This window comes from Plectropomus leopardus, chromosome 3 (genome assembly GCF_026936395.1).
Source record: "Plectropomus leopardus strain MGB_pleo_1.0 chromosome 3, ASM2693639v1, whole genome shotgun sequence".
In the NCBI taxonomy this organism is placed as follows: Eukaryota; Metazoa; Chordata; class Actinopteri; order Perciformes; family Serranidae; genus Plectropomus; species Plectropomus leopardus.
In genome coordinates, this window is record NC_142178.1 from 32,299,790 (window position 1) to 32,315,086 (window position 15,297).

Genomic DNA, 15,297 nt, shown 5'->3' on the forward strand with positions numbered 1-15,297 from the left:
CATCCCCGCTGCTCTTCCATCCTGCTCTCTGTAGTCCACAGCTGCATGGGTTTAGTCTTACTGCTGTGGTTCTCTGATCACAGGAATGTCTCGTTGTGCGTCTTCATTGTGACCTTGATGACTAAAAGAAATGGACTGTGTAGAGTTTGAATGCTGCATGTGATCTAGTTCACAGATTAACCAAATATTAAAGGGAAATGTGCCTCTGATCATCTCTCCATTGAGCGAAAGTTCCCAATCGAATGTTGGTGTAATATGAATGTTTCAACCTTCATACTGAGATACAAGCTGTAGCATTATGTCATGATTTCTGCTGTACTTTCTTTTCTGCAGACAGTAGAAACACTGTCAAATTTACTGTGTGTGTTAGACAGTCTCGCAGCCTTCTACTGTGAAAGTAACGAGGGCTGTCAGTCTGTGTGACGTCATGTTAACGACTCTTGGTGGGTTTTGTAAGAAGTCAAACACAGACCTTCCAGACCTAAAGCTGCAAAACAGAACTGAAATGTTGAATTATTGATTGTTACTGTCATTGGACTTCCTGTCCTGAACTGTCACGCTGATTGTCTTGATGTTTTTTTGTTTTTTTCCTAAAACCAGGGATGAGCTGATCCAGATGAAACCTCTGAGTCGGACCAACGGCGGCCAGCCCTTCTCCTCCACCTCCTCCTGCTCCGCCCCTTCCTCTCCCTCTCACCCAGTCAGCGTGTCTGCCCGGCCCGGAGTGGCCTATCCCAGCTCGGCATTGGTGCAGAGTCCCGCCCACAAGCCTCAGGGTGGCGGGGTGAAGAAGGTGACGGGTGTCGGGGGCACCACCTATGAGATTTCTGTCTGACTGGCAGCCAGCCTCCCACTTGAGGACCAGTGACAAGAAGAGGAGGTATTACCGTCTCCTCCTGCCTTTGAGGGAGAGATCTTGGTTTTTGTAACACAACAAGCCACTGACAGACTGTCGACCAGGACATCTGAGGATGAATTGAACCATTTTGTCCAGATCTCACTCCTCGCTGGCTGATTGATGGTGGAGCTAACAGTCCTGCCTCCAGACATCCGACTCAGTAACTCTGCTGGTAAAATGAGAGGAAAACCTGCACTGATGTAAGCCAGGACTTTCTGGCACTGAGCTATACAAGACTATTCTTTGGGATCTCACTGGACCAAACAAGAATGACGGTTTGGCTCGTTTTTTGTGGGTTTCATCCTCACTGTAGCTCAGAAGGTAGCAGGAGGCACTGGTGTGGTCAGGTCTGGGTGTCACATAATAAAAGTATAGCAGCGCAAGGCATCACCACTGCCAGGGTGAGGAGTTTGATCCACACTGGGGTCACCGGTGAGCTCTGGATTTGGGAATTTGAAAACTATGTGTATGACAGTCGGAATCAGCACTTTTGCACTGAAGCTGCATTTAGGTAAAAAGTGGTGCATATGCGTAATATTTCACCATTTTTAAGCTCACATTTAGATCATTGAACACAAAACCCTAAGGTGATTATGGTATAATAAAGAACACGTTTATGCACAGTCTGTGGAACCCGATCAAAATCAAGGTAGAATCCATTCAAAGTTAAGGGCTTCCTATAGACAACAACTTAAGTATAAACTAAATAAGTAATCAGCCATATAAGATGAAGTCATAGCTTGTTCTTAAAGGAATACTTCACCACAAATTGACCATTTGTATAACAATTACTCACTGCGTGTTAAGTTGAATTTATGGAGAAACCTTTTTCTCATAAGCCTCTACGACAACAAATAAATTCTTCATGAATTGAAGTTAACAGGGATTGTGTTTAGAACAGCAAAACTATATTAAAGCGTCTGTTTCCAAACTCTTACATAAGTCAAGCAGTATATTTTAAGTCTCATATGTCCAGTAGTATGCTCTGTACTTCCCAAAACACGAGCAGTTTCGCTAAAACATGTCAGTTTAAAGGGCGTCTGGGCAAACAGTCTCATGCTCAGCTGAGTAGTGTACCTATGCACATGTGCATTTGAACTCCGCTCAAGTGGAGCTCATGCACATGCATGTGCTCAGGGTGCACTACTTGCAGACAGAATTAGGGCTGCTCTCTAAAAGTCGAAGATTCGAAACATCAGATGGCAACCCCTGAGTCAAATGAGATTTCTTTTTCAAGATTTGTATTTATTTATTAATTTATTTTGATGGGTAGTGTGCAGTTTAATTCTGGTGACGTTTCGGTCTGCAGGTGTAGCTGCAGGGTGATGCAGGCAGCTGCAGACCCAGGGTGAGTCTGACATGGAGGCTTTGCCTGGTCAGACTCAGAGATAACGTTATCTTCTGCCTCCTGCTTAGAAGTGATCTCTATAGTGTTGGCAGCAAATGTTGTTACACATTTCAGATTTGTTGATAGCATACTTAGCACGCAGTAGTTTTCAGGGCTAACTTGGCTCGTTTATTATATTATGTGATCTTCGCTGTCACCCTGAACAACCAGCGACCCTTGTTCAATCTCTCAAACTTCGTATGGAAAAAAAAGAACAAATAGTTGAACATTCCTATTTGAATTTTTGATTTTGATTTGATTTATTTCCAATGTGTAAAAAAAGAAAAGACAAATGATTTTGCAAACAATCAGACAGGCAAAAAGGTAATGAAATAAAAAATATTAAGCAAAAATACAATGAAAAACATTAAGCAAAATAAACGGTCAACCACATTATGATTTGGTTTACACATGCGAAAAGGTGTGAGAAGAACTACAAACTTATTTAATCACACCCCTTTTCGATAATAAATACATTTTTTCGATAATCAATAAACATATATTCAAGATTCATTTTATGTTATTTCACTGAGTATTCACATACACAGAATGAAACGAAATGTTGTTTCTCACCAGCTCATTCCAGTGCATTTGAGTTCTGTGCATTTAAAAAGGCAGTTATAAATATACTAAAAACAACTATCAAGCAATACACCCACAAACCCAAAATCAAATATCTACAACTTTTCATTACTATTTACAGAAATAAGCTAGGAAACTAGGAAATTTCACTGCCAGCCAAATTCAATCTGACTGACATTATTTCGTGTTGATATGACCCTAGACAGAAGTGTTTTACATTGTAGTGTTTAAGCAAAAATGCATGTGTTTGGGCAGCACTGAGAATACGATTGGATAAATGAGACTTGGATTATCTTGCATGAGTTGTGTGAGATGTTTCGATATAGTTTTGCTGTTGTCAAGCAAGAATTTTTGGCTTTTTGGGTTTGTCCGTTCACCATTTAGACACGCAAAAAAACAAAGTTTTGCCCGCCAATTTAAGGCGACTTGCAGTGAGAACTTGATATAAAAAAGGTCAGTTTGAAGGTCAAGTATTCTTTCATGCTAGTTATGACCCCAGTTGTCGATTAAACCCTATTTTTAATAACAGCATCCACCAAACAGAGAAATTTAATTGGACCAAGAACACGTGGTTTTTGTGTGATGCATGGAGTCAGTAATGCAGAATCCTGAAACCTGCTGTCTCTCCTCGAGGCCGTTGTCTCGTTCTCAGCCTTCCAGTCAGTCAACACTCAAGCAGTTAGTAGGATCTAATCTGGACTTGTGACAATCGACCAGTGGCTGGAAGGAACACACGTGAACTTTTTCGATGGACGTCGCTGCGTGAATTGACTTGCCTTTTAATGGAGGGATGAAAAAAAATCTGACATTGAAGAAAAAAAAATGCTGATTCCCCATTTTCTTTGATTCATTTGTTGGTTTATTCCTAGATGTGAATATGATTCCATGTTTGTACAGGATGATGTGATTTTAAATGTGGATTTCTTTTTCTTTTTCTCTTCTTTTTTTAAGTGGCGTTCATACTGGACTGCAGCATGCACTACTATTACTACTAGCCACTATAGGCCACTGTGTTTGGCTGTGGACCATGTCGTCTGTTTGAACAAACAGGAGGTGAGGAAACTAAAGTGAACAAGGAAATCATGTTTTGGCCTTTTGTCGTTAATGGGATCCTTAAGACAAGGTCAGTTTTTCTAGAAAATTATTTCCTCGAGCAATTGCCTTGAAAATGAAAGTGTTTTTTTATGTTACCTATTTAATTTGAAATTGTTTTATATGAATTTATATGGAAATATAGCTATTGATAAATGGAGCGTTTTTAATATTGACTCAGAAGAGGGATGAGTTTTAAATCACGGTAGAAAGATTAAAGCAGCCCTTATGATTGGTTTTGGTTGAAGTTCCACAGTTCAGTTATAAACTCTCAAACCAGACGCCTTATTTCTAAGATCTTGTAGTCAGTCATTCATACAAATGTCACATGGAACTGATCTTTTCTATGATAGTGTTTAAGTTCAAGAATTCAGTGATCCAAATACTCTTATGTCTTACAATTCAAATTAACTACATTTGTGAAATACCTTCTAGTCTCCAAATCAGTTTTATTTTAGCTTTAAGTGTATGGGGGATTTTTTTCAGGTTTTAAGTTAAAACTCAAATGAGAAAATGTGTTAAATGGTTTTTTAAAAAAAAAAGTTGTAACGATGTAGTGGACACTTGTAAAGCAGTGCACCAAGTCTTCCTTTCCCCGCTAAACATTAACTCTCCATTGTTTGCTAAAGATTTCACATTCAAATCCAAAACACTTTCAGCATCAAATGTGTCTGATAGTTTTATGAGGTTAAGTCCAGCACTTTGTTGCACCAGTTAACTCTGATTCAGCTGTACATTAAGTCCACAGTGTCCACTAAGGGCCTTTTCACACCTGAAAGTCAAAATCAAGGTTTACATTGTATACATTTGATCTGGCTAGTTTTTGTTTCACATTACAATTACGCAAACACGCTGAAGGACTATACATCATCAAGCACATGAGCTGTGTCTCCTTGTACCTCACACTGATTGCTCTGTAGATAGGCTCTCCCGTCCTCTCGTATCTCCCCTCTCTAATCCTCCCCAAAAATAATTCAAGTGTTTTTGTGTTCTTTTCATCTGACTCTTTACTCTCCCCATTTTCTATCATGGTTTATTTTGTTATGCTGCGTTGTTCATGGACAAAGTGAAACCTACACTGTATATTAACTGCCGCTTACTAATTTTTCTTCTGCTCTGATTGCCAACGCGTCTGTTTTGAGCGCAGTCAATGTCGCTCTCTCTGTCGCTGAACCTCTCTCACACATTGAGGCGCTGCAGTGGTCTTTAAGACAGCCTGCCTAAAATTCCTGTGATTTGTCTGAAAGTCTGAACCATCCAAAAAACGTTTTGACCCCAGAAACTAACACGGTTCAGTTTGATCCGGACTGAGACCACCTCTTTTTGTTGGACCAAGGTTTGGCTGTTTGGTCTGGACTATGGTCCGAGGAAGGTTTTACACCTGCAATTTTGGTACAGATCAAACTGAAAAGTCCATAGACTGTATATAAAGATGGAAGACGCGCCACCACTTACCCCCGCAATGCTTAAATGAGGCTAAAATATCCCAGATATGGCATTGCAATGTTGCGCTGGTGATGTCATTGAGAGCCAGCGTCTGCACAGTAGCGATATCTGTGGTGGGGGAGTTCCCACCAAAACACCCATCCCACCAATCACGAGCAGCTCCATTGAATGCGAGTGTATGGATTGGCTGTCACAGCTGTCAAATATGGCGGAAAAGCCCCTTTTGTATAACTGAATAACTCATTGAAACCGAATTGAAAATAAAAACAATCACTTGATCAATCATCAGGTTGACAAGAACTACCTTCAGTGACAGAAACCGACTTTGGGAAAAATTTATTTGGTGTGCACTTTCAGTTTTGAGTTTGGCCTATGTCTCATTTACTAACATGGAGGGGCGGGCTTTATGACCTATACTGCAGACAGACACCAGGGGGCAGTCGACATTGAAATGTTACACCTTGGGGGAGCTGTCGTGTTGTCCATCGTTATATACAGTCTGTGGTCTCGACCAAATGAGGTAAGTGTGAAACGGCCCTAAGTCTAACCTTGAAGCTAAATAATCCAGCCATTTAGTTTCATGGCTACTTTTACTTTCTCTCTAAAACATTTCATAAAATTAATGAGCCAACTGGTGCAACAATCTGAAGGACAACTTGTGTTTGACAGTTGTTGGTTAGTGACATAGTGCTTTGTGACTATGTCATTACTTTGTAATAACATAATGGACCTATGTAGTATGACTTTTAATCTTGAGTCTGTTTTCTCTGGAGCGTCACCTTTAGGTTTTGGCCTTGTTGTCTTAACGCAGTCTAGGACACAAACAAAGGACCACTTTATCACTCATGGTTAGAAATGACAGAACCAGGTATGGTAAAAAAAATATATGAAGCACACATGAAGTACCATCAGAGAATTGAGCAGCAGTCCTGTTGTGTGAGGACATGTCTTTGAATGCAGTGTAGATGAAGACAGTTCAGTGGGCTGCAGGTTAGCAAGCACAGCTTTGGCAGGCTTCTTTGCCCATGTGTTTGATTGGGAAAGTGCTGGGAAACAGAGTCAAAGACATGACAAATATGTGTACTGTACAGCTTAATGTGTGTGTGTGAGTGTGTGAGTGTGTGAATGTGGATGGATGCATGGATGTTGTGCGGGACTGGAGGATTGATAATAAACTTAACAAAGAGGTGGAATATAGTCACTTTTTTCACTTTAAAAGGGATTTCCAAACACTGCAGACTATCAGATATCAGAAAATAACTAATATTGATCTACAGAATGAAGACTGCATTAAAACACTTCATGTGCACATTGTTTTATTGCATGAATAACAAAAAAACAGGCCAGACTTCTGAGGTCTTTTCAGCAGATTTCTCCATTCATGTACAGGAGCAAATATACATACAAGCCTTGAAATGCAGCTCAAATAAAATGCAACATAAGGTCAAATCAGTTTCACAAGGAGTCAACAATACAAAACAACAGTTTTAGTAATAAAAGAATGATTACGGAAATAAACTCACAGTATCTTAAAAAAGAAAAGCACATTTAAACAGTATGTGTGCATATGTACCAGTTTATGACGACAAAGGAAAAAAGATCAAAATCTTGATCAGGAATGTTTGCAAGTGAGTTGGAAAAAGGGGATTAATTGCTCCCAAAACTCTTTATTTTTTCTACCTTTTACTAACAGAACAGAAAAACAAACAAACACAAATAAAATTGCAATTTATGGAAACAAATGTGGAAATTCTAAATCACCAAAGCTTCTTAAATCCAAAAATTGAGTCTTAAAGGTTCAGTTAATGACAATCTATGTACCAGAATCACAGTACTGTCTAATGATGGGAGCGAATCTGACAAACACTGTTCACTGTTGTTTGACTGCCAACAGTTCTGCAGCGCGTTCAGGTGAGCTCTGTTGGTTTCCAATAGCACACAGTTTCTCAACCCCACGCCTAGGACCCAATGTGGGATCACTTGATGTGAAGACGACTGGGTTGTGGATGATTTCTGACATATTGTTATTTGTTTGCGATGATTTGATTCCACAGACATGCTCGCAGCTGTGGTTTTACTTGCTAACTAACATCAGCATGCAAACATGCTCACAGTGACGATGCTAACATGCTGATGTGATGGGAACGTTATTAAGTTCTGCAGGTATCTGGCATAGATGTATATTAATAACTAGATATTAGACCCCACGATGCCGTCTATTGAGGCCTATAAAATTGTTCACCTGGCACAAATGCCAAAAAAAGAAAAAAAATCTGGCTTCCAGGCTTACATTCATGGCATGCAAACTACTGAATATGCACAGCAGTGTTTCTCCCGCTGGCCCCGCCTGTGAATTCCCAGTCGACTCAGATTTTACACTGTGATGACGTTACAGATTTGTAAATCGCTTTTCTCTGCTCAAGAAAAGTTGTACAGTATTTTTTTTTATCTGTTAGTGTTTGTGTCACTTCCATCTGCATCTTCACAACCAGAAACAAGGATGTGCATTTGATTCAAGTTATGTGGAGGAGTGCTATAATTGGTCAAATTTGCAGAGAAGTTGCAGTGATTTGAGGAAATTGCATGGTTGCGCAGACTTCGCTGAGATTGGTTGAATTTGTGTTAACTGTTGCCGTGACTACATGGCAGCATCCTGGAGGGGCTGATGATCAGGATTAACAAAACTTACTGAAGGTCAAGAAACTTAAAAACATAGCGTATCAGTGGATGCTGAAGCTGGAGCATAGATACCTTGTTGGCAGAATAAGAATAATCAAAAAAAAATGACACCCAATCAGAAGCCTGAAAAGTGTTTTTAACAAAAAAAATGACTCCCAAGTTAGCTATGAACAAACAACTGAGAGCTAAAGATATTAATCTCTCTCTGAGAGGCACAGACACTGTATAAAAAAACAACAAAGGAGAGTTTAAATCTGTCAAAATAAATTGAAATTAATGGAATGACTAGTTGAGCTTGGTCTGTCCACATTAGTACACATTCAAGTCTGTGGGATGAACAGGGATGCTGGGTAACACCACCCGACTCCCAACCGCAGATGCGTTGATGTTAAATAAGCGCTCCCAAATCGAATCTCTGATATCAGACCAAAACCAGCCAGAACTTGAATGTAACCTTTAACACTGCAAAGCAAGTCTATGTCAAAACAGCCACTGAGTTATAACTTAGTTTACATTAATATACAGTTATTCATAGAATGATTTTAAAAAATCTACTCTAATTTAATTTAATTAGTTGCATAAAAAAAATCTAAAACAACAAAGTAGCATCACATTCACTGCTCCCTTACTGTTCGTTAGTAGACTCCTAAATCAGCAGTCACTCAGACTTCACAGCTTTGACCATCAGAAATGTGCAGTGTAGACTAATAACAGAGTCCACGCAGCACATTTCCAGGTCTTTCACTGATACACTGGACTGGTTTTTACAACCTCCTCAAAAAGCTGGTTTACTGTATCCCAGTTTGCTCCTCTGCTAAAGTCTACACTTGTTGTCTTTGTTCTTTTATAAAGGGAAAACAAAGTGAGGTCGCTGTAGCCGCTCCACTGTTTAATTTGTGGGTTTAACAGGGCTTTAGGGGTTAATGGTGCTGAAGAGAGACAAATCACTCGCACGATGATCCACAGCGACACCAGCCCTGTTCTGGTTCACGAGTGAGCAAACTGAACACTTTGAAGAGGAGAGGGAAGAGGAAGAGGAGGAGGAGGAGGAGCTGACCTGGACCCACAAGTTCCATCCAGGAGTGAAAGCTGAGTGAGTTCAAACCGTCTTATTTGTCCTTCTTGGATTCAGACTCCACCTCCTCTGCGAGGGCTCCCTGCTGCTCTGGCTCGTCCTCCTCGGGGACCGGTGGGAACTGGGACTGGCTGATCTTGTCTCCTTTGGTCTTGTTGAGTTTCTTGGATTTCTGGTAGAGCTCGTTCAGGTTGAACTCTCGGATGATGTTCTCCTGGTGGACAGAGACAGGGACTGTTATTGACAGGAGTCTGTTTGAATTTCACACTTTAAATCTGTTCTACTCGACAACACCGTCACCAAAAACCGCACATCTCTGATTACATATTTTCTGATCAACAGTGACAGATTTGAAGTTCTCCCTTCGGTCTCACCTCAGTGAAGCTCCAGGATACAGCTCTGCCCTTCTTGTCTACCTGTGGGCGCCGCATCACCTCCTTTCCTCCCTGAAACAGCACCAAGGAGGGAAGCTGTTTGGACAGTGGAGAGGTAGACACCTTGTACCTGCAAAATAGAATTAAATGTATATGAGACAGCATAATCACACGTCTTTCCAGTCCTCGCAGACAAAATAAATGTCCACTGATGCATGACAACTTGCTTAAGAGTAACTAAACTCCTGGATTTTGGCTAATGTGCCTCTACCCTGGAAATGGACTAAAAAAGCCTCCAGAATGTGAAAAAAGTATCAACATGGGCAAAACACGGCCAAATGACCTACTTTTTGGAAACCTCTCCGTAACGTCCGACGTCCACTTTTCCAAACTTGAGACCGGAGCAATTATACCTGAAACACATAACAAAAAAAGATTCATGATATAGTTTTTGTGTGTTCTTTCTGCTTTAACTGAGCGGGCAGATGGAGTCTTACTTGAGAGAGAGATCAGCGTAGACAGAAGCGAAGGACTGGCACTCCGGAGACCAGTTGGCGAAAAATTCAACGATCCACGTCACGCGAGTGTCTCTTTCCAGCTCATCCTGGACACACACAATTTTAATTTAGGATTTAAAAGAAATCGTTCTGATTGTTTCTCCTGGTAATGGGCAAATGGATCAAATGTAACCTTTTTTACTCACATCAATGGTTTTGTCGCTGAAGTATTTGATGTACTCCGGTCCCATGTAAAGAGGAGGCTTACAGGTCATCAAAAACACTGAAACACAGCAGAGGCAGACAGGACTTTAAGGATATTTCCAGAATTAGTGCCAATGATTAGTTCAAACAGTCAACTGAAGGTCAATGAACATAAATTTGATCACTTTATGATTGGGGGTCATTTATAACACCTCATATTCTCACTCTAAACTCTCCAGTGTCCGCTTGTTTTTGTTTTTGTGATATTATGTAAACTGACCAGCGGTTATTTTTTTGTGCTCGTTATATTACAGTTATCGGAGAGACCGAAGAAGCCAAACGGATACATCACCCTGAGCTCTAGGAAATCATGGTGGGCATTTTTCAATATTTTCTGGTATTTTAGATACTATACTACAATTTCAGCAGCTTTTGGATGTGTGTGTTGGACTGACCTATGCAGAGCGTCAGGTAAAGCAGTCCCATCCTGATATCCAGTCTGAAGAACAGGATGACATTGGCCACTTTGCTGAACAGGATGATGTTGCCCACATGCTGCTCCACAGTAACTGACAAAAAAATGAAAAGAGAAATGTGTTTTAGAAAAAGACATTTATTCAGAACAAAATAGAAAATACTAATTACTAATGCTAAATTTACTCACTCGCTCTTCTATTCTTCATCATGACGATGGCACTGAGAAACATGAGGATCTCCACCTCCCTCTAAACATACAAACATGACATGTCTTAAACTAATGGCAGTAAGCAAGATGGCAAGAAATGTCTCACAAATTGCAAGAATTTAATTGTTTTAGAAAACTAGATTTAAAAAGACAGAAAATGTTCAGAAAACTGTATCAATATCAAAATTCAAAATTTTGCTTGTGGTCAGGTAAGTTTCGGATACTTTTTTAGTATTTTTTTGCAATTTTGGGGTCTTTTTTTCCCTTTAAGTTGCTGGTTGCCGTTTTCCCATTTATAAAATAAATAAACCCAGTTTTCCCAGGTTTTAAAATGTTAAATATGCAACGATTTTCCCTAACTTCCAATTATTAATACTTATTCCAGGACTTTTCCAGGCCTGGAAAACGTGATTGTGAAATTCCTTGACTTTGCCAGGTTTTATATGACCCCGATTAACGCTTATTTTAGAATTTATGTAAGCCGCATATAATAGAAACAGCTTATCTAATTGTAGGATGTTATAAATCGCGTTGTCACTTGGGTGTCTCTGCCAATAAGCAAAAACAATATAAATTTTAATTTTTTTGACCGTAGTTTGGCCTATCATTCTCTCCTCATAGCTGAGCACAGCTAATGTCACCTAGCGGCTAACGTTAGCACAACTGTGTCCATTAAACACTGACCGGCTAGCGAGTTTAAAGCAACCACTGGACAGAAATTTATGACTTTCTAGCATTTTCTACTGACCCAGTCGAAGTCGCAGGAGTTGCCGTCCTCTCGCTGTGTGGAAAGGTGGTCGCAGATGCCAGGCGTCTTGCGGACAGCTAGAAAGGCTATAGACATGAAGAGAGAGGCTATATAGTAGGGCTTCAGCAGCCACTTGTACACCTGCGGCAGGTGGTACAAGAAAGCGAATAACGGCGTTAGCAGAGCCATTTTTTATTATAATTATTATTAAACTGTCGCACTATAGCTAACACCGGTGATGAACCTCGAAAACACCGAGGCGGCCGGTGATGAAGCAGTTAGCTTAATATGAATGTCTCAACGTTAGCAGCGTCAGAGTAGACTGGAAATGCAACTTCCGGTTTAGTTGTTAAAAATAAAACAATTTATGATGACACGGTGTGACTTTGAAACGCATTCTATCGCATTTCAAAGCGTATTTGAAGTGATTACAATATTAAGATTCCAATTAATTACGTTTTTGAGATTTAACACCCCCAGACGCGTTTTCTCACCCATCTTAACCTATATATGCCTTTAATGTGAAGGTGGAAGCCCTGCAATCCGGTATATATGTGGTTAACTCGTGGTAGCTTGTTTTGGTTTTGCACTTTGCGGTCGGCAAAATTGTATAGAAATCCTTATTTAAAGGGGCGGAAAAAGGTGCGGAGGTCAATCCGGACGAATTTGTTATACAAGGAGCTGATTGGTCAGAGCAGAAGACAGGTTACTGCTGATTGGATCATTGTATATAGTGAAATACCTGTTCCTCGAAGGAGTTTAATGTGTACCGTAACAGCAAGGAATTAGTTTTTTCAAAAAAAAAAAATAAAAAATAAAAAATTAACAGAAAATTTAAAGAAAAAAATAAGTACAGGGGAAAAACAACAACAACAACTAAGAAATTACCTGAAAAATGTTTTTTAAAAAAAGTAATTATGTAAAATAATTTTACATATATACTGTAGTTATAAATATAGTTCTCTTAGTTCTCTCTATTTTAAAAAACAACCCAAATCTACTAGATTTTTGCAATTTTTGGGACGTTTCTTGCGAAGTAGTTGCACATTGCCTTTTTTTATTCATATTCAAAAGTAATCAAAACAATTTGTTCATGGTTCAAATAAATTTTAAATTTAAATTCTTGTCAAAGGCGAAAGGTGCAGCACAAGAAAAGTGATGTCGATCCAGGTTTCAAAGGGTTAAGTTAGAATAATTTTACAATGGCAATTAAAACCATAGAACAAGTCTAAGTTTTAACTCTGTTTTTTTCCCTACTGTTGTGTTTTGTACCCTACTGTTTCTCCGCTGTGCACATTGCGCAGTCTGATCTGCAGCTTGTAATAAACCGTGCAGACGCAGGTAGCTTGAAAGAAAAAAGTTTGTATAGCAAATTTTTATTTTAATTTAATGTGCATTTTAAGGGATTAAAAAAAATCATCAGAGACAATAACTAGGTTTATGAGTGATTTCAGAAGGTTTTTGACCACTTGTTATAAATGTTTGGAAACATGACCGTTCAGACAATTAGGTTATGATGCCCTAATATCAGTATGGGAAGAGAGAGTAAAGCTCGTGTTATTGACTCTTTGATTTGACTTTCTCACGCTGTACAGCGCCATCCAGTGGCCATGATTGTCAAAGAGATTTCATTAATAATCTATGAAGAATGTGATCTTAACATCACAAATAGTGTAAACCATAAACAAATATAAAAATGCCAATGACCAACATGAGCCTCAATGTCACAGGCACGTTATTAACACTGACAAAAGTAATAGTGTTTTTGAACATAAAACAGCAAACCTAACTGCAACCTACAAACTTCTCAGTCCGGCACGAGGCATGATGGGAACTTTTGACATTACTACAATATTGTCAGAGACTGGGGAGAAAAATGTTAATTAACTCAAAGCAGAAAATACCATTTAATTGAATTATAGTGAAAGGTATTTCACAGTGAGCTGACACCCAAGTTGGAAATGTGTTGTTTTCAATTATAATATTTGGTTTGATGTAAATGTAAGTGACCTGAGATGGAAATGTAACAATGCATTTTTTTCTTGTGCCAATTTTCCCACCTCACTTGAATGCAGCACAGGCATGTATTTGTGCAATCTCTACTGTTTGCTTTGGAGTGACATCATCCTGTGTGATTCATGGGGATATTATGTTGATTTTAGTTTTATGAGCTCATCAGCCACATTTGTGGATTTTTACAAAGGGGTTTTGTTGATGAATTTTCATAAAACAAGGCAGTTTGAATATTTTGGCAGGTGATTATATGTCTGTCTTTGGACAGATTTTGCCAAGGCAATAACTGTGCAAGATGCAGCCAGAAGCAGCAGCAGCTAAGAAGAAGGAAAGAGGCCATTGGTCTTTAGTTTTGTTGCTGTTTTGGCTTGTTAATGTGCTACTATGTGTGTCCATGTGTCTGTCTTTGAGTTAATATTAGACATGGTTGTCATCATGGGCTGATTATGAGACAATGGGCCCAGCTGGGCACAGATGTGAAAAGCGTCCCACAAACTGTCCTATATAAGAGAAAGACACCAAATTTGTGGTTTTGCATCTTGTTTAGCATTGTCTTGCATCATATTAGATCTTTTGCAGTTTTGTGTTCATTTGAGGTCATGTTGTGTCTCTTTGAAGTTCCTTTGCATCTTTTCATGTGTTGGTAGGTGTTACAGTAGTTTGAGTGGCATTGTACAGATGAAGGTTAGTGGGGCCCCTGGGCCTGTACCCAGAAGGCCTGTTGAGTAATCCACCCATGAGAGGCATAAATATAAAGTAGAAGGCTGTATATCTTAAAAGGCAAGGCAGTTTTATTTGTTTAACACATTTCACAAAACAGGGCAATTCAAAGTGCTTCACAAAGCAATAAAATATAAAAACAGAACAAAGGATACATAATTACAATAAAAGAGTAAAAAGTTAAGATGTAAAAAGTGGAATTTATTACTAAACGATTTAAAAATCAATACAAAAAAAATGTAAAGGGCTCATGGTAGCTTTAGCAACATGAACTCTTGGTTTCTGAGTATGAAGACTGTTTTTTTCAGAGTGGATCCTGATGTTTCTGTCATCTGTCACTTCTGATTTATAATGTCTACAAAGTGTGTCTACATAACTCGTCAGGATCTACATAATCACAGAATGACATAATGATAATAAGGACATATTGCACTCTGAAATGAAACCAAACCATGATGTCATGCTGACAGCTTTTAAACCAACAGTGACAACAATGACATCACTTTTAACCATTTGATTATTTTCTAAGGAAATAGCTTCATGGGATAATAAAATGCCACAAAAACTGCATTCTGATGGATATTTCAGCATTATATCAAACATATTAGGTAAAATCATATTTTTTGTACATGAGAAAATGTATTTATTTGATGGGGCAGAAGAGTTGTGCTGCGTGCCGTGCAGAGCTGTGGGCCTGTGCAGTATGGATGTATACATCCATGGTGCAGGGTGCCATCATCACTTCCTCCAGCGTCAGCACGGAAAATCGTGTCAGTAGCACACAGTAGTAGGAGGAAGAGGAGGAAGAGAGGGAGGAGGAGGAGTGGGGGTGGGGATTACATGAAGATGATACATTTTTCCTTTTCTTTACAGTATTTTGAAATTATTCTCCACAAT

General features: G+C 39.2%; 2 protein-coding genes across 2 annotated transcripts in view; one reads left to right on the forward strand and one right to left on the reverse strand.

Moving 5' to 3' along the window:
* The window catches only part of zdhhc5a (zDHHC palmitoyltransferase 5a), a 32,973-nt gene extending 26,375 nt beyond the window's left edge, over window positions 1–6,598 (forward strand). The window contains exon 12 of the mRNA XM_042484275.2: window positions 601–6,598. Within this exon, the coding sequence (XP_042340209.1) occupies window positions 601–835 (235 nt within the window). The 3' untranslated portion in view covers window positions 836–6,598. The remainder of the gene's footprint in view (window positions 1–600) is intronic.
* A 106-nt stretch (window positions 6,599–6,704) lies between these two features.
* tmx2b (thioredoxin-related transmembrane protein 2b) lies at window positions 6,705–11,983 on the reverse strand. The gene is made up of 8 exons (XM_042484282.2): window positions 11,668–11,983; window positions 10,899–10,959; window positions 10,690–10,803; window positions 10,237–10,313; window positions 10,031–10,137; window positions 9,881–9,946; window positions 9,534–9,663; window positions 6,705–9,373 (listed from the first exon to the last, which is right to left on the reverse strand). Exons 1-8 carry the CDS (start codon window positions 11,854–11,856, stop codon window positions 9,194–9,196), a joined length of 924 nt encoding a protein of 307 aa, XP_042340216.1. The 5' UTR covers window positions 11,857–11,983; the 3' UTR covers window positions 6,705–9,193.
* Between the last annotated feature and the right edge of the window lie 3,314 nt (window positions 11,984–15,297).

What these genes read in the sequence shown, in the direction of transcription:
- tmx2b (XM_042484282.2), bottom strand. Translation starts at nt 11,856, where the DNA reads ATGGCTCTGCTAACGCCGTTATTCGCTTTCTTGTACCACCTGCCGCAG. An exon ending in GATGAAGAATAGAAGAGCGA is followed by an intron (nt 10,804 to 10,898) that starts GTGAGTAAATTT and finishes TTTTTTTGTCAG; the next exon opens with TTACTGTGGAGCAGCATGTG. An exon ending in TACGCTGATCTCTCTCTCAA is followed by an intron (nt 9,947 to 10,030) that starts GTAAGACTCCAT and finishes TATGTGTTTCAG; the next exon opens with GTATAATTGCTCCGGTCTCA.